This window comes from Callospermophilus lateralis, chromosome 9 (assembly GCF_048772815.1).
Source record: "Callospermophilus lateralis isolate mCalLat2 chromosome 9, mCalLat2.hap1, whole genome shotgun sequence".
In the NCBI taxonomy this organism is placed as follows: domain Eukaryota; kingdom Metazoa; phylum Chordata; class Mammalia; order Rodentia; family Sciuridae; genus Callospermophilus; species Callospermophilus lateralis.
The window spans coordinates 107,295,809-107,315,697 of record NC_135313.1 but is presented as its reverse complement, the minus strand read 5'-3'; the positions used below and the strand labels follow the sequence as shown (position 1 = coordinate 107,315,697).

Below are 19,889 nucleotides of genomic sequence, written 5' to 3'. Positions count from 1 at the left end.
CTTAGAGCCTAAAGTTTGTAATTCAAGAAAGTGAGGGTAATAATAATATATATGGTTCTTTAGCTCCTGTGCTTTCATAACTATCTTTAATGATATTTTCATCAGTTTTTACATTGGTAAGTCTCAATATCCCCCATGCTTCCCTGTTTTTATGTTCTTCTTGCCAAATAAAACTGTTTTAAATCTCTTCCTACAGCATCTTACCCCAAATTTATTTTCTTTTCCTCTGTGTCTTATCAAAGTAGATGTCATCCAGGCAGGTGAGATGGAGAGTAGAGGCAGTTGTCCATATAATCCTGCAAGTCTGATATGGAGTAAAAGAGATTTGGAGAAACAGAATTACCCATAATAGCCATCAGTGTCTATCAGATTCACCAGATAATTGCTCAACTTTTCACTTCATTTTATCAGGACAGCAAGAGACAGAGTGAATTTGTGAGAGAGTAGATAATTGAACAGAGACAAGGATAACCTTTTAGGAAAGATATGCTTTACCTTCTCCAAGGGAAAATCATGATTTACTAATTTGGGAATATGATCTGGGCATATAATGACTATGAACAAAGCAGAATTGGTAAAAATCATTTGTTTAGTCCTTTAAAATGCCTTGCATAAGTACCAGACTAAAAATGGATTAAAAGAAAGTACAAATAAATAGCTAAGTTATAATTAGACTGTGAGAGAAAGTTGGGGATTGAGTAATTTTGTTATGGATGGAAAATGGACAAGGAAAACAGGGGAAAAAGGGGAGGGAGAAGTTGGCATTTCTTCAGCTGGAAAAGTGATGATCAAGGATTGGGACGGGGATCATTATGGCTTCACTTTTTTTTTTCTTTTTGTACTTTGGAAGATTTTTCTAATAAAATCAACTTTACACACAATTGATTTTTCTATTTGAAAAAATGTCAAGCTAAGAGGACCACACTTGATCTATGAATAGAAAGTGGGTCAGTGGTAGTCATTGCTTTGTGGGCAGTTGAGAGGGGTCTACACTGTGTTGTCATGAACAAGGACTTTGGGATGGAGTGATGACTCCCAAGCCAGGACCCAGGAGTCTGGGTCCAAGTCTGTTCCGAGGTCAGCTGACAAGTCCCACAAATGCTGTTCATTAGCCTGTAGTGGGTCACATTATGTCATTAAAAATATCATGTAGGTCCAACCATTGTTTCAAGATAAGCACAGTATCATAGCAACCAGAAAGGAGTTATGTGAAAACCTATTTTTTTTTAATCTGAAGTTTTGAGAATACAGAGATAATTATTAAAATTTGTAAAACTGAGTTGGGTTGGGTAGTTACTTAGCAGATCTCTGAAAGCCAGATCCAGAATTATCCCCAAAATCTAAAAGAGGTTATGTTAGTGTCAGTGACCAGAAGGAGCACAACTTAAGGGATTTTTTTCCTGAGGAGTGATACCAGTTATATATGTACATAAATTCAAAAAAGATTTCTGTATATGCCTTGTCTATGTGGGTATTTGAAGCACATTTCTGACCTTTTGTCGTTTATATCCTTGAGTCACATCCTACCACAATAACTTATGTGAGGCTACTATCAGGCCAAGAATATCAGGTTCACTGGTTACCAGCCTGAGTTGCCACTTATGTTATATTATTCTTAAAATTTGTCCTTCTTATTTAAAAAGGAATTTCATGATCCACTTTTTTAAAAAATTATTTTTTCTATTCATGTCCTACAATTTTTTTAGTATTCATTCCCTATGTAATAGGGTGACAGATTACCAACATCCAGACAGCCTTTATGCAGAAGAGAGTACAAGGGATTGTAAAACAAATTTATATTCTCCTATTATGTTTTTCAAATCTCAGAGAGCTCAAATCCAGTTTGAACTTAGAGGCTGAGTGTTCTCCTGCATTCCAACGCTACCCGATTGAATTTAACCTTCCAGAAGTTCATCTTAATGCCACAGCCAAAAGTGACTCAATGGTTGTGAATAAATAAACCCATATAGTCATTTTTGATGACTTTGACAAAACTATGGGTAAACTTAGAATAACCTACATTTAATTGATGTGGCTTTGGCAAGAGCCTTGGTTGTTTTTAGCTTGTTTCAGCCATGCAGATGAAGAGAAGGATGTGCAAATAAAGAGATCTGTTTTCCCATCTGTGGTTTAAGTTTCCATTGCCAATACCACATGTAGCTTAAAGATGTTTATGAACCTGGAAAGAACTCCTACAAAGCCTTATTTACATGACCACTTGCATTACAGGAAAGTGTTCTTGTTAATAAATGGTATGAGGATTACACACCCACCTGTCGCTCTTTCTGGCTCATAAATTGTGTTGGGTCTTCTTTGCCTGTTTAGCTGAAGTTTTTACAGATACAATGGAAGTTCTCAAAGTACAGAACAGTTTGAGTTTCAAAGTTTTATGTTTTCCTAGAGCCTGGGAGGGTTGAATAAAGAAAAAAGTAGATTACTAAAGTAATTTGTTTGAATTTCTCAGTGGCTAGATCATTGCACAGAAGCAAGTATGGGTTAAAGATTCCTAATTTTAAAATCCAAAATCCAAAATGCTCTAAAACTTTCTGAAGACTGAATTGGTGCTCCAAGAGTTTCAGATTATAGAGGATTTAAGTTTTGGGATTTTTAAGTTAGGAATACTCAACCTGTAAAGTCTGTGCAAATATTCCAGACATCAAAAATGAAAACTCCAAAACCTGAAATACTTCTCCTCCCAAAAATTTCAGAACATCCTAAGTAAGATTTTAGAGCAAACGTTCTGGATGTCCCTAACTAAAAAAATCATGTTTTATTAACTTGGAAGTCTTCTTTAATCATTTCCTAAGTCTGAAAACAAGGTTTCACTAGTAAACATCATTTGTTTTTTCAAATGCATGTCAGAATGACTGCTTCAAAGTGGACATCTCAAGAAAATGGACTGCCTTGTTTTCATATATGAGACGGCTTGCAACCAACTCCACATGCTTTGCTCAGATTTGTTAATTGTCCTTTAACACTTCTGATGAACTCATTCTTGAGGAAATGGTTCCAAAGATTATCACTTAGAAAATAATCAATATGATTGCTTAGTGAAATGTACCCAGGTGCTGCAGCATAAAACTGCACAGATGATATTTCAGTTTGTCTTAGACACCACCCTTTGTGCATTACATATCTAAGGTGCCCTCACTTCTCTCTGACAACCACTTATGAAAATCTTCCAGGCACCTGCCTTATAATGAGTACTCTGCTGGGCCTCTTCAAAAAATGAACAATTATGATATGAATCAAAAATCCCATGTTGCAGAACCAGCAGGTGACCAAGCAGGTCTGCATGCTTAGTCACCCTAACTCCAAAGCCTTCTCATTTCATTCTTTTCAATACTTGGAGTTCATTTAGAACTCAAATCAGGTTTTCTTAAGGCTATCCTGTGACAATTTTCTTTGGAAATAAACATTAATAATATCAAGAGGTTTGGTCTACAAATTCAAATGGTTCAAGATTTTTTCAAGGTGAGAACTTGATACACTTGAATCTAGAGAAGAAAAATCTGAGGAATGAATAAGTGACAATCCCCAAGCACCCAAAAACATTGCTAATTCACATTCCCCTCACTTGGAAATTTATATTAGCAGAAAATAATGGTGGAAATCAGCTTTTTCCTTTACAGCTATTTATAAAGGTAATGTTGTCATGTGCAGGAATATAGAATCAAACATGTTTAGAAGAAGCTTGGTCAACCTAATAAAGAGAAAATTTTGTTTTAAAAGGAAGAAACTCAGTGTTCTGTGTGAATACATACAGAAAGTTATTGAGAAATCTACTCAGTACAAATGGCTGCCAGGAACTCGACTCTGTCAGACCTTAGTTTTAACGCTACTGTGGGTGCTGGGATTAAACAGGAAGCCAGCATTCCACCTGGCATCTACAGTACCTGAGGACAAAGGCATAGTCATGGTGCCTCGGTGGCTTTCACTAAACCTGGGACCTTCAATCCCAGTGACACTGTGAGGTGAGCAAAGAATGAGGGACACTAAGACAGCATTCCACTGGCTGCTCTTTGTCTTGGTCACCCATTTTTCTTCTAAGGACTTGAAGATGTAAAGAAATCAGTCTTTTAAATATTCAGTCATTCTCAATGATCTTATCCCCCTGACCATCTGAATTAATGATGTCCGACTGTATGTGAAGAATAGCTACAGAGAAGAAGGAAATCAGCTGTTTTATTCGATTGCTAGAGTCAGAACAAAAAGAAACAAATTTAGATTTCACAAGAAAATATTTACATTCATTGACCATAAGGGAGACTGCTATAGAAATCAGCTGATTTTCATCCACCTCTTCACCGATTACACGTCAACAAGGGCTAACTATAACTATGCAGTAGGCACTGTGCTGACCCTAGTGATGGAAAATGAATCAGACTGTCTCCATTAGCCTGGGGTATATAATGACCATACTACAGAATAAATGTAATAATGGCTTCAGGAACAGACTTATGTGAGAGTACGGAGAAGATGAACAAAATCCAGTTCTGCCCCCCGGGGCACATACTGTTCAATAACACTTATTTTGAGAACTACGACTTCCTGAAGATTAATAATGTTCCTCATATAAGTGCTGTGTGGGGTTAATTATGTGCTTTGTTTCTGGTCCTCCAAGCATCCATATGATGACTATAGTGTGATCTAATTTTCAGATGATGAAACTACAGCCAGTAACAGAGGCACCTGGGTACAGGAAGTAATTGGGTAACGCTGAACAAGATGAGCAGGGATCTTATATCTACCATGCCACCTAGGTTAACCCATTATGTCCCATTGTCTCATTTATGGAAGAGCTAAACACCCTAAATTGAGGTACAGATGAACCTTTGGTAACTTTGAAATAAATATATTTTTAGAGTTCTATTCTTTTGAGAAAATAAATAGTTGAATGATGAGTGATAATGTTAATATTAATAATATTATTAATGATAATAAATTATGCAATACGCTCTAGATTATTATTTTGAACCCTTTTTAGATGAATTTATGCCAAATTAATTAGAAAATTCACAGAACTAAAAGCTAATGACTTAGTAGGTCAACACTATAAAAATCCCCAGGGGAAAATTTTCTACAAGATTTCTTCTCCACCACCAAACCAGAATCTCATTTGACTGCTTGCCCCTAGGCTGCTCATTGCCCTTTCAGATATAGTCACTTACCACATTAAGTCTGATGCCAGATGATATTTCTAATCTGAGGTGTTTTAATGTTCTTCTCCCCCAAAAAGGAGGGTTTTATACAAACCGTATTGCTGCTAAGAGACTCAAAGATATCTTTCTTCTTGTGTGCCATATACTTGCAAGGTAATGTATTCAGGGTATCATTAAAAGGAGACCTAAATCCATTCTGTAAGTAAAAGATTCCTTATTCTGCTGCTGATATGCCCTGAGTGGGTCCTAGGTTGGTTAAGGTGGGAAACACTCAAGTGACCGGTGGTGTGGAGGCCTGGGGTATTTTCCTCAGCAGCCATGTATTTTCTGTGTGCCGTGACTTTAAAAACAATGGGATGCAGTGCCCTACATCATCGCATGAAATGTTGGGAGGTTGGTGGTGGTGATAAAGTGTGAGAATTTACCCTGAGAGACCAACAGAAGGCAAATAGGAAAAGGGGAATAGGTGAGAGGGCTGGAGAAGGTCAGGGATGTAATTGATGACCTTGGGAGAATGAAGCCCTCTGATACATCAGATGACCCAACCCTGGAACTCATTAGCAAGGCCCTGTTGGCAGCCTCCCCGAGCCACAAATGTGAACTCAATACTTGTCAAGAGCAAGACCAAGTCAACTCATTGAAGATGCAAGGCAGGCTTGGCACTATGAACTTGGTTCTTACGACAGCCGTTTAATTATTTTGTGAGTTCTTATAATTCTCTGAGAAAAATAACTGGCCTCAGAAGTATAGTATCCAACACTTTTTCGGTTGCTATATTTTTATGAACTGCAAGAAACTAATAGTGCTTTACAGAAACTACATAAAGGTGGTGTCAGCATTTTCAGTACAAACTCCCATTTCCCAAGGTGTATGCGTTCTGCAGGAATTTGCTTGAGGGTGAAACTTGGCATATGTCTGAGCCCCTGACTGTCCACACCTCATTTCAGAGGTACTTACAAATGAGTCCTTCATATTCTCTACATTTGGCATCTGGAATTTTTAGAAATTAAAAAAAATGGCCTTAATAGCAGGTGGTTTCTGGACTTAATGTCAGTGCATACAATTTTTAGAAAACTAATAATGTTCAGAAATTCCAAAAGTCCTGGCTTATAGATTCTGGTATGACAATATTGCATGTTAAAGGGAAAAGAAATTTAAAAATTTAAGATGATGCCAGAAAAATGTTGGTGTTTTCAGAACTTAGACTTCCTTCACCACTTTCTCTACCCCAAATCTTTCACTTGCCCTATTTCATGCAACTACATCCTGGCTTTGTGTTAGAGACCAGGCAAGCACATGTAGGCTTTGGGAGTGGGGCCTCTTCTCAGATCACTAGAAAGGGAACCAAGAGCCTACCTTTGTTTCTTGAATCTTCACTGAAGGGACTGGGTTAGTGCTATTCAAGACACAAAGAACAGGGAAGAGAGAGGCAAAGCCCAAGAAAACACTGCCCTTGGAAGTGATGCCCACATAAAGCTGGAAAACAAAATAAATTCTCAAAACAACAGAGGCATGGAAGTCTAAGAATCCAATGCAAGAGCGTGGAAGAAAGAGCTACTAAGCAATCGTGGTTCTCAGGAGCAAGATAGATGAAGATGCACAGTCATCCTGCAGAGAGACAGTTGAGCAGATGCTGGGCATGATAGCAGTGGACCTCAACCTCAGGACAGGGCCCGGGAACCAAGCTGGAATTCCAGGCCAGAATCAGGTCCAGAGCAGAAGCTGGTGCCTTGCATAGAAGCATGGGACAGTGCTGTCAGCCTTCTTGTCACATGGCTGCCTAAGTGGCTATGAACTGGGAAGCCCCCACTTTGAGGTCTACCTACACTTTGGGGACAATCAGGTTAGCTTGTTGGTTAAAAGCATGGTCTTTATAATCAACAAGTGTAGATTCAAGTCAGGTCCTTTATAGTATCTGGCCTTGAATGAGTTACTTACCTTCTTTGAGCTCTGATTCTTCATTTGCAAATGGCAATAATAGTTCTTATTTATAGTAAGAATATGAGTATACAAAAAAATAAAAACAAGTGAACTCCTGATAGTTGTGATAAATAGCTATACTTTGGATGGCCCATCTTCATGAAAAGAAAAGCGCCTCTAGTGTCCCAGCCTGCTGAGCACTGTGTTTCAGGGGTGGTGGTCCTGATGATATTGGGAGTAATTATTAGGACAAGCAGCCTGGAATACAAACGTTCCAGCATCTCAGTTCTTGTTTTCTATGAGTCTTTACTTCTGATCCCCCCAAAACTGGATCAGTTTTCATAAAGATCCACTTACTTCTGTGTGAATTCTAAGATTAAAGACTCTCAGAATTCTCCCAAATACAACACATAGACATGCTAAATCTGAAGTGTTGCGTATCAACACTTAAATTAAGAAAAAGCACCAAAGTCTGAAGAACAGAGTCTTTAAAAAAAAAAAAAAAAGACTATTTTGACAATATCTTCTCCTGCAAACAGCTGATCATTTCTCACAAAGGCCAGTCTGTAACAGGGAAGTCCTCCTAATTGAGGAGAGAACGAATAGACAACATAATGAATAATCTGTAAAACTGGTTGAAAGTAAAGCTGACCAGATAGAAGCCATGAAATGAATAGGGCTGAGAATCGGTCTTTATGATCCTGGTGAAGAAAACCACCTTTCAGATCCTAACTGTATGAGTCAGAGACACTGCAGCCCAAGACGACACTCTGCAACCCGATGGGATATGAAGTGGTTAAGTGGCAGCACACTAGAGAAAATGGTGTCTGAGTCTTCCTACTACGTATCCCTGTGGAGATGGAAGCCTCTCCTTCAATGGGGACTTCATCTTCTTAGTACTTCCCAAACCAAGCACCAAACCCTCCTAGAACCCAGAAAAGGTACCCCTTCTTTGTCTTTACCTTGGTTTGGGGAAATTCCCTAAATTCTACTACTCACAGTGAAGAGGTTTATTGTTGTTTACCCACAGTGAAGAGGTTTTGAGAAAAAGGGTGGAGAAATGGGCACATAAGTTTGAATACTCATTGCCAAGCCTTGAGTATGATTGTTTATGAAAGATACTTAAGGATAAGCTATTTATCTCACAGATATCTACTATCATGTAATAAATGTACTAAGCCTTTTGTATATATCTTTTATTGTTTCACACATCTGGTTATTCTACAGTGTGTTAGCTAAGCATCATTCTAGATTCTAGGGATTTATTAGCGAACATATTTTAATACTCATAGCAACCCCATAAGGAACCTGAAATCCCAAGAGGTTAAGGCAAAAATTCACACTATCTGTTATTGGCAGAATCAACATCACAAGCCACTGTTCCATAAAGTACCAAAGAAATTGTAGCTATTGAGCTTTTAATACAAAGATTATATAGTAATCTATTTTATTCCCCACCAGGCCTATTACAGTGCTGAGTTAGACCTCTTATTCAGTACTAGACTTAGAAGATGAAACTAAGGAAGTTTCACTCCAAGATTTTAGTGTATACACGAAAATACTCTGGATGACAATGAGATTTTTGGAAGCTGATTCATTGGCTTGGATAAACCATATTTCTGTTTCAGAAATTCAATATGTGATAATTTTTTGAGAAATTTTATATGAAAATGTTTGAAGATGAAACATATTTAACAGAATACATCACATATGTGTAGAATCAACTTAATTTGCTGTAGAGAATAGTGGGATCCTTGGGGTGGCAAGGCACCCCAAGGGTACTATTGAGTTTTGTCACTGCCTTCAGTGACAATGAAAAACAGAAAGTGGAGGTATTGTCTTCTCTGTGAGACTTCAAGTGGCCATTTGTTGGAATAAAGCCCTCTGGGTGGGTGATGTTATGATGGGTAAGGTCCCTTTGGAATGACCCTTGTGGCATGCCAATCACTTGTTCTCACAGTCCAATCAAAAGGCCAGAGATTGTGTCAGCTGCCGAATGGTGGATAATTCATGCAAGACATACATAATTACCTTTGTTAGGACACCACTTCAGTTTGTTATAGGTGCTCACTTCTCGTTTTATTTCAGTGAATAAATTTTACCTAACTGAAGTCACATAATTCCCCAATTCAAATAAGGGTAATCAAAACTAATCGTTGACCTCTGATGGCTGTTGCTTTTCTATTATACCTCTAGAGAACGATCTAGGGCAAGTGTGCATGTGACAATCACTGCCTATACCAGCTGGCCTTCTTGCCTCATTTTGTGAGGGGAATAATTTCATGTTCAATGAAAGGTCTGTTTCCGGCACCTTCCCTGGAAATCTGCCATACCGATTCCAAATGTTTATCATTTTTCTTATTAAGTCTTTCTCTTAGGTGTCCACCGGATGGTACCCAAATGCCAGTCATCTTTTTATCCTTTCCCGTGAGCTTTCTCTAAACCTCTCTTTCTCTGTCTCAGAATCAAACTGTCAGATGAGAACCTTGGACAGTGGAATTGGAACCTTCCCACTCCCAGAGTCAGGAAATCGCTCGATGGGACGGTACATATGCCCACCAGACTCTCCGGAGGAGATCGACCCCCTCCTGTCTCTCCAGCCAGCTCCTTCCACAGCTTCTTCCATCAGAGCCCAAACCCTAGAACGCGAAGTGCCTTCCTCCGCGGACAGCCAGTGCTCCACAAAGACTGCCATCGTTCATTCCATATCCGACCCCATCATGACAGCCAGGGGCATGCGACCTCAGAGTCGCCTTCCCAAACCAGCCTCCTCAGGTATAATGCCAATTTCCTTTCCAGTGAGAAATTTCCCACCCACAGAAAGGCACTTTCTGACAAAAATGGAGAATTGCCTCCCCTGGAGACTAGAAAATCAATGACCTGTGCTCTGTGGAAAGGGGGATTTGTGAAACCCTGCGTGTCCTCCACCAAAAAAGTAAAACTGTGTATGAGATATTATCAACACATGGGTATTATGTTAAGGAGTGCACACACATAAAAGGAGACAACCATGTAAGCACCAGTATATGAATACATAAATTGATTAAGGAAAAACACCATACAACATACTGGTGAGATTTTTATCCTGTAAAACTTAACTGTGAATATAGGCCAATTTAGACCGAAGACATAAATGTAGCTGAAATGTTGTTTGCCCTCTAACCAGAAACCATATGTCTTCCGATGTATTCCTAGCCTGTTCACATATATTTATATGTTGAACTATAAAAGACTTAGTTTGATACATCAGCAATAGATTGTGTATTAACTGCAGAGGAAAGCAGCCAGCCTTCCCATCGAGAAGTACTATTCTTCGTTGCAGTCAATTGAAATAAGTTTTTATGATTAAAGGCAGGACCAGGCTAAGGGTCAAAGTTTTTTCATTGTTCTCTCAAGATTAAAAATATTTATTGCCGGCCTGGGTGACACTAAATAATTTTTAATGTGCATGGCTTGTGTGGCTCTGATGACATGCATAAGCATGTGAAGTAGAACTCTGAATCGAACCCTTTCATTTACAATGAGATGATTAGAAAGGAGCTGCAGGTTGGGATCATACTATGGGTTTCTGAGAAATTAGAAGACTTTTAATTAAACATCTTTGAAGGAATGTGTTGAGCTATTCCATGGCTGAGTTCTTCCTTCTTGCAGTAATACCAACTGCCAGGGACGTTTCATCACAGACTTCTACCCGTTCCAAGCCAAGGCTACGATGTTTAAAGGCTGTAATGCATATTATTTTTGAAATAAGTGCATTGTTAATTAATGACACCGCCTCCAGAGACTCAGGGGCGAAATCTTAGTTATAGATTATGTGCTTTATGCCTGAATAGTCACATGTGTGACCTCAATTCAGCAGCGGGCTGCTGAGTAGACGCCATGATTAAACACTGTCATTATAACAAATTGAATAGAAACCGCAAGCCTTGAATTGCTTCATAAGAAGGGGATAGGACGGAGATTGTTCTGATCTCGCTGCTAATATTCACTGCACCAGGTTTCTAAGGTTTGTATCTTAATTAAATTGTCACGAAGAGTTGTAAAAAAGTAGTATATGGTAGAGAGCAAGGTGAACACACACACAGCAGGATATTTTGGGGTCGCCCGTCCTAAAGTTTCCTGCCCATTGCGTGACAACTGTGATCCACAGGCAGGGCTGGCTTTCCAGTGGCTCTTTTCTCAGTGGCCGTTTGTTATTCCGGTGAAAAATTAGGGAGTGGCATGCTAGATGGGGACAAAAAGGAAAATGGGATTAGAGCTGCTTCTGAGCAGTCACTTCCTGTTTAACCAATACATTTGGATTGGTTTTTCTCTTCTCCCCATATTGAAAATGGAAGTAACTGTACCAATCTCACAGTGCTGATGAAAACACAATTACTTTGCTTCTCCTCACAAGCAAAATGCTGTGGAAAGGCTGTCACAGCACGTCCTGCTGATAATCGTTGAGGCTGGAGGATAATAAAAGCGGTTCTCCTTTCTGGCATGACAAAGGAATACACTCCGCAGGTTAATCTGCTGTGATGGGTAATGGAGAAACCTCTTAAAATCATTCTCTGCTAATTACACCCTTGCTACTCAAAGTGTGGTCCATGGACCAGCATCATTGGCAACACCAGGGAGCTCATCAGAAATGTAGATGCTCAGAATCTACCCTCCACCTACCGAATCAGCACCTGCGACTTAACAAAAACTCCACTAATGGGTGTGCACATTAAACCCATTAAAACTTGAGAAGTACTGTCCTGATAGATCTTTAAGGGCCTCTGAGCAAAGTTTCCTAGACCACATTGTTCAAAATGACCTTAGAAGGTATTCTAAGGAAATAAGAGTTCCCTGCTCAATTACATTTGGGCAAGGCTGCAAATTTGAATCCTTTCTTTGAAAGCTGTGACAATACCCATTAGTACAGTGAAGGCTCTGAAAAGTTCTCCAAAAAAAAAAAAAAAAAAAAAAAATCTGTTATTTGATTAATAGGATTATTTAAGGGATAAGCTCAATGTCTCCCAAATGTTTTGTCTGCTGAACCTTTTTAATATGAAAAATCTCCACGTTCTATTGAAAAAATGAGTCCAAGGACAGCTTCTCTTAAGGTCTCCAAGGTGAGCATTCTCCATGGATTATGTACACATAATTAGGCAGATATTCTGGGTGGCACAAACTTGTAGAAGAATGGCAGGAAACCCAGACTTCACTGTATCTAGACCTTTTTATTATGTCTGAATGTCTGTCTTCTCTCCCTAAACTTGTAAAAGGTTGATGAAAGCTGGCTTGTGACTTAATATGCTTTTTCTCATTTAGGAAGAAGCAGTTTCCAAAAGCAGAACGAAGCAGGGCCAACACCTCAGACTTGCTCATCATTCAAATACGCTGAAGACACCATGGCAGGCCAGCCACTTCCAAGCTGGGGCGGTGAGGATGCTGCCGCTGAGACCCAGGTAAGGGGGCGGCTGAGGGAAGGGTGCCTTCCACCATGTGAAAATTGAACTCCTTAAGCACTTTAGTGATAGATGTAATTTTAGATCAAATTTGCAGTTAGCTTATTGAGTATAAACCAAGATCCAAGGCTCAGCCATTTCCCTGAACACCATGGGTTCTTGATATACCTTCATTCTGAAGAATTCAAGGTGGCATCTGATGTGCACCCAGATTCTTGAGATATGCATGCTCACCCTTGGTCTGACATTGGGGAAATAAGCATTCACTCTCCTAAGCTACCGGGGCATCATTATCTTGGTAGTTACTTTGACCTTCACCTTGTTTCTATAAAAGGGGAAAGAAGATATAATTGTGTTCCTTTTGGGGATTAAGAAACCAAATTTTGGAGTGGTCAAATAACTTGGCAGGGTCGGCGAGACCTGTGTTTCTCCAGTGCCCGTCATTTTTGACATGTCTTCTTCATTCACCAGAGGTGGGAGATCCAGGCCTCCTAACGTGTGATTGGACCCAGGGGCATTCTTCCCATAGGGGTTGCTTGGTATTCTCTCCTGTTCACCCTTTCAAATGGTTACTTTGACCATGTCCAGCCTGTTCACTGTATCTCAGCTGTGGCGGGTCCACCGTAGGGTCCTTAGTAGTGCCTGGCAGTGAGAAGGGTGGAGAAAGAACTTATGGATCAATTACCAGAGCTTCCCAGCCCTTCCTTGGCCTTCCCACTTCTGCTGCCTTTGGCTCTCCCAATGAAGAGAATGCTCCAGCATCAAAAGAATCCTGCTCTATTGTTGCTGGAGTTTCTTCCCAGCTATGATAAGGAACTGCCAAGATTTGCCCACATCTGAGATCTCCCACCCCCAGGGTAGCTGAGCCTTCCTTTAGTCTGGAGCACCTTGGTATGGGAATAAGAGATGGACAAGTAGGGGGAGGAGATCTTCTAGACTCACTTAAGTCTAGAAGACCACCAACTCCAGAGACATGCTGGACAGGCTTGGGGTCCAAGGGAAAGTCAGTGTGGACTCGAGGCTGGAACTGGGCCCTCTGGATTTCTTGTGTAGGTATCCGAATGGCTGATTCCATAGGAATGGGCTGTAGGAGGCAAAAGTAAAGCTGTTGTGTTCCAGTATGCCTGGAGGTTAAACACAAAACTGCTGGGGCTCCTAAAGTTTACCTGCCTTTTGGTGGTGGAAGAAAGGGCTCCTGAAACAGTGGTTCTCAAGCTGGAGCTGATCAGAATCACCTGGAGGGCTGCAAGTCCCGCTGCCCCCACCTGTGTCCGGCATCTGATTTGATAGGTGTGAAGTGAGGCTCAGACATTTCTCACACATTTCCCAGGTTCTGCTTCTGCTATTGCCGGTCCACAGAACGCACTTTGCGAAGCATTGCTATCACTGTGGTCACAAAGGACTCTGTGCTTGCTTTGGGGATGGGAAAATTGAGAATAGCATAAAAGATACTTAGAGTTGGAGGGGGAGACCAGTCCAGAGCCAACAATTTGATCGCAATGGCAAAGGGGTTTGAGTAATTCCAAGAAAGTAAAAATAAAGTTACTGAGTGCAGGACCAGAGGGGGCCTCTGCCCTTTATATGTCATGGCCAGGCACTGCTCACACAGTGTGCACATCTCAGAGTCCCCTTCCTCTTGTCCTGCATTTGCTTTGCCCACTGGCAATCCTGCTTTGACAAGACTCACCACTCTGGTTTGGAGGGAACTTAGAACCCTGCTTCCCTGACTGCCAGGTAGGGAAAGTAAGAATCAAGATTTGGCTTTATATGCCCAGTACCTAGCTCAGTGCCTGGTTCAGTTAGTGTTTGTTGAATGAAGGAATGAAGGAATGTCTCCTCTTATCCAGAAAGTATTCCTGGAGTCCTTTCGGAACTCTAGATACAGGGTCCCCTGGGAACCATAGCTTGTCATCATTCATGGACATCATACTGTCAGATGACCAATATGTCCAGTAGTGAGCTCTGCACCCCTTGAACTTAGCACATGGATTGGCCTAGGGTAGGCACTTAATGAAAACCTGTTGAATGAGAGATAAATGAGTAAATGAATGAAGGAATATAAGAAATAAATGAATGCTTGAATTTATAACCCCGGCTGAGAGAACTTACATCCCAAAATGTACTATTGTAGTTCCTAACCAAGAGATATTCTCTCAAACAAACACTTTAGGGACCCATTCCATGAATCTGTATCTGAACTGTCTCCAGAATAGGTGAGAAATGATAGGCTCTAATGAAGCAGTCTACAAACAAAAGAGGGTCCCTAATAACCATGACTCAACCCACTGCAATTGCAATACTGGATCCAGCATTCCACTTGTGTGCATAAAGAAAAAAACAAAACAAAAACTATTCCTACAGTATCAACCACTCCAGCAACTGCCGAACACAGTATCATTGCCACACCACTGACATCCTGGGGGACCATGCTGTGTGCTCTTGAGTGGGTGAATGAGTAAATGAATGAGTAAATTAGATTGAGTCCCTTAAATCTAAACTATCTATGGGTCGGAATAGAGAATTATATAGAGTAAGCACTTGCTTTCCTTCCTGAAGGTTACCTTCCTTTTGGGGGATGGAATAAAGTTATAAATTAGGCAAACATTTATTCTTTGGTTCCCAGGGTTCGTGTTTTTCATACTTTCTGATACTTAAACACCCATGATGAGATTGGTTAACTAAATAAGCTATTAGACTTGAAACAGCAGCTCCTAATAGGCACTTGAGAAAAATAAGATCCTACAGAGAAGTGTACAAAATTCAGAGTGAGTGACCACAGGGACCTGCCTAAACCAAGGACAGTGGCAGAGTGCCTTGCATGGCTTCATTATTGCAGGCCCACTTCTCCTGCCCTGGTAATTGAATAGATTGCACCAGCTCCATGGGAACCAGGAAAACCAGCAAACCTGAATCGTTCTTGGGTGGAGGTTGGGCTGGACCATGAGAACCTGTCTCACATCCTCAACAGATGTTTTGCCCCAGTTTGATTTGTGTGAGTCATCTCACCAGTTTCACATTACTCATTTAGGACAAGGTACCCAGAAGGTACACATACTCTGTCAGCAGTAGCAGTTTAGTGATGATGACCCAGACTATGAAAATAATGTTTCGACCTGCAAAGGGAAAATTTAGGGAGGGTGGTGCAGAGCGCCATCCAGCTAACACACCCGAGCACCCCAGACATGCAGGTTCCTCTCTTTGGGGAGCTGCAGACTATGCCTTTCACTATGCTCAGCCCCACACACCTTGATTTTACATTTCAGCTCCACGTCTCTCTCCAGATCTAATTTTCTGTTATGTACAGAAGATTGTCTGTGTGCATCAATTTGTTTCCTGGTATAATCTTCATGACATTGAGGTGCAGCCTGTAAGGATTTTTTTTCCAGATAGGGTACCTCTAAAACAGTTTCCAAGTGAGTTATCTCAATAATGAAGGAACGACTATAAAGATAACTTTGTTCTTAATTACATACTTTGGCAAGTTGAATCATCCAGTGAGCCATGGATGAAGTTTCTCAGTCTCTTGCTAACATCATACTGTGGAGCTCCAGAATTGTCAGCTGGGCCATTATGAACAGGTCTGGTTGTGAAGTTCAAGCACCCTCTCTGTCTATTTTCTTTGAGTTAAAACTGGCAGTAGAAAAATCACTATCCCTCCACATTTAAAAATGTATATATTCAGATGGCATTGTCTTATACATAAAAAGACAGATGATCCCCTAACACAAATGTGGTCTTGAGTTTGCTTTTCTTCTAATTTCTGCTGGATTGTCAGATATATTTTAATGATGCAATGAAAAATCATTCTTTCCCTATTAATCAACTTTTGCTCAAATACTAATTTGAAGATTATATAATGAAATCATGATTTTCTTTTTTAAAACAAGACTGATTTGTTGCTTTAGGGGAAAACATAATCTAGCAACCCTGTGTCTTTCCAATTTTTAGAGACTGTTGGCATTTGTAATGTGGGGGTGGGGGTAAAGACTGACATATAAGAATAGCCCATTGTTTTATTTAGTTAGTTAGTTATTTCAGTTCAACAGAATGGAACTTTTTATTAAAGCACGTGAGAGTGTTTAAAAAATTAATAGGAAATACTTGTGTTTGAATAACACAAAATCACTTGTCTGTATAACTCAGGCTAGGCCAGAATAAATATACATTCCTAGATGTTGCATATTTTTTTTTGTGTGTGTGATTTTTTTTTAATTTTATTTTTTAATTTATTCTAATTAGCTATACACGACAGTAGAAGGCATTTTTGAAACAATATATACAAATGGAGCACAACTTCTCCTTCCTCTGGCTGAGCCTGGTGCAGAGTCACTCCAGTAGTGTAATCATACATGTATATAGGGTAATAATATCTGTCTCATTCTACTGTCCTTCCCATCCCCACACCCCTACTCCTCCTCTCACCCCAAAGTTCCTTCCTTCTTCCCCACCCCACTCCCAATATGGATTCGTATCTGCCTATCAAAGAAAACATTTGGCCTTTTGTTTTTTGGGGTTTGACTTATTTCGCTTACCAAGATATTCTTCAGCTCTGTCCATTTACCTGCAAATACCATAATTTCATTCTTCTTTAAGGCTGAGTAATATCCCACTGTGTGTATGTACCACATTTTCTTTATCCATTCATCTGTTGAAGTATCTCATTGTTCTAATCTCCCACTTTGTTCCTTGTTTCTTATAAGTCATCAGAGAAACAGAACCACTGGTTGAATCACACAAAGAGTTAACATCTTAGTCTGTTCCTTATTGCGATAACAAAATACCGACGGCTGGGTAATTCATAAAGAAAAAAAAAAAAAGTTTACTTACCTCATAGTTCTGAAGTCCAGGAGCATGGCACCAGAATGCTTCTTAGTGAAGGCCTCATAGTAGAAGCAGAAGGGTAACAGGCATGGGCGTAAGAGAGAGAGGTGATAAAGGAGCTGATTCACTTTGTAACAATCTGTTCTCGTGAGAACTAATCCATTCCCTCAAGAACTAAAGATCCCTTGGGACACCAATGCCCCTTAAAGGCCCCTACCCACTCTCAACCCTGTTACATTGGCACCAAGCTTCAACGTGGGTTTTGGTGGGGACCAACCATATTCAAACCAGAGCCTTTACCAGAAAGAAGGTGGTAATAGTCCTGAAATTTTAGTCATTCATCCCGTAGTTGGCTTTCTGCGGCTCATCAGTGCCCTTCCAGTGGTCACAGATGAAGGGCAGGGGACTTCACCGTTACAGGATTTCTCTGTGGAGGCACCTAGGACCATATCAGCTTCCACTCCAGACTCCCCTTGAGCCCGTTGTGCCCCACAGTGAATAACCTCCCCACCCCTCCGCTGCCCAGTCAAGAAAGATTTTTTTCCAGATCCTTCCAGCCCTAATTCATTCATTGTTGACCAAATATTTGTTGAAGGCCTCCTGAGGCCAGCTTTCCAGAGGTGAGTAAATGGACAAAGATCCCTGCCAGACAGTAGTCAATAGATGTAACAAATAGTATGTGCATACAGTTTGTTCAGAGGAGAAAAGTGCAATGGAAAAGACAGAGTAAAGCAGAGGGAGGGGTCACAGGAGAGCTGAGGTTGGGGAGGTGCTAACGCTACAGTGGGAGTATCAGAGCAGGCATCCGTGAGATGTGACTTTGGAGCAGGGCCCATGGAAGAGAATCGGTGAGCCAGGAGGGTGTCTGAAAAAAAGCCTTCCCATGGGAGGGACAGCCAGTGCCCAAGCCGGCAGCAGAAGCAGGGGACAGTTGTGGCTGTTGCAGGCAGAACAAGCCAGTCAACAGACAAGATGCATTCAGATGGGTCAGGGGTCCAGAAGTCATGGACTTTTCTGGTCTGGGAGATACACACAAGAACTCCGGACATCTTTGAGCACAACAATGGTGTGACCTGAGATGTTTGAAAAGGATCCCTCTGCCATATTGTGGAGACTGAAGAAGTAAGATCAACTAAGGGGGTGGTGATAATTGTCCAGGCAGGAGATTTTAATGACTTGGACCAGGCTTGGTGCACTCCCTGAAGTGAGAGCAGCTGACTGATAGAGCTCACTGCAGTGATGGAAACGCTCTGTGTCTGCAGTGGCTGCTATATACATGAAACGTCACCCCTGGGAATAAGAAACTGGGGGCGGGTATTTAATTTCTCTACAGTTGTTTTAAGAGTTCCTATTTGAACCATTTCTTATTGCTCTCTCTTTAGTTTTTTTTTTTATTTTAATTTAATTTAAATATAAATAATAATCTAGTTTCATTTAAATATAAATAGTCATACGGAGCTCATTGCACAGGGCCTGAACACAGCCTGATTCCTGATTTAAATAAGAATCCAGCAGGATTGAGTGTTGGAGTGGAGGTGGCAGCAGAAGAACAGGTGAATCAAGAATGACTCCCAGGATTGGATCCGGGACGGTCCAGAGTTACCAGAGACTAACATAGAGAAGGCTGAGGCTAGGGGTTGGAAGCTGATGCGGACTTCCATTTAGACGACACAAGTTCCAGGTGCTGTGAAGTTCCAGGAGGTGGTGAGTGGCAGTTGACCGGTGAGTCTGGATTTGAGCAAACCAGATCAGGCTGGACACGTGAAGGGAGATAGAGCAGGAGCAGCAAGGAGGGAGGAGAGCCAGGGGAGTGTAGTGTCTCAGAAGCCAAGTGAAGGAAAAGCAGTCAGCCTTCCATAACCACAGGTTCTGCATCCACAGATTCAACCAACCATGGATTGAAAATATTTGGAAAAGATCACGTCTGTACTGAACACATAACAGACTTTTCCCTCTTGTTATTCCCTGAACAGTACTGTGTAACAACTATTTACATAGCATTTACATTGTATTATGTATTATAAATCAACTAGAGATTTAAAGTATACAGGAGGATGTGCATAGGTTATAACCAAATACTGTGCCATTTATATAAAGGTCTTAAGCATCCACTAGGGGTCTTGGAATCAATCCCCAGCAGATACCGAGGGACTACTTTATGTCAAGGAGTTGCATGATTCTGTATTATCCTTGTTTCTAAAAAAGAGGGACACAGTCATTAAATTTGATCCTGTCTCTCAATCTAGCAGTAGTGTTCCAGTAGATGTGGACAAAAGAAATAGAAATAAAGGATACTGGATGCGCTGAAGGCAATTTGAAAATGTCCTAGGTAAGGATTCAGATCACAACAAACTCTGAGTTCAACGAGAGAGTACATGGGTCTGATATAGCTTACCTGAGGGTTTGGATTTTAACATGGCTTGTTAAAATGAGCCATGCAGAGCCATAAAGAGGCAGCATTAGGTTCTGACTATGGGTCCAGGTCAATGGAGAACACTCTTCTTGAACTACTTTTAATTTCTCTGCAAAATGAAGTGAATTTCCAGCCTGA

General features: G+C 40.6%; 1 protein-coding gene across 1 annotated transcript in view; it reads left to right on the top strand.

Moving 5' to 3' along the window:
* The window catches only part of Nckap5 (NCK associated protein 5), a 795,495-nt gene that overhangs the window by 720,853 nt on the left and 54,753 nt on the right, over positions 1 to 19,889 (top strand). The window contains exons 14-15 of the mRNA XM_077110321.1: positions 9,546 to 9,857; positions 12,381 to 12,517. Coding sequence (XP_076966436.1) covers positions 9,546 to 9,857; positions 12,381 to 12,517 — 449 coding nt within the window. The remainder of the gene's footprint in view (positions 1 to 9,545; positions 9,858 to 12,380; positions 12,518 to 19,889) is intronic.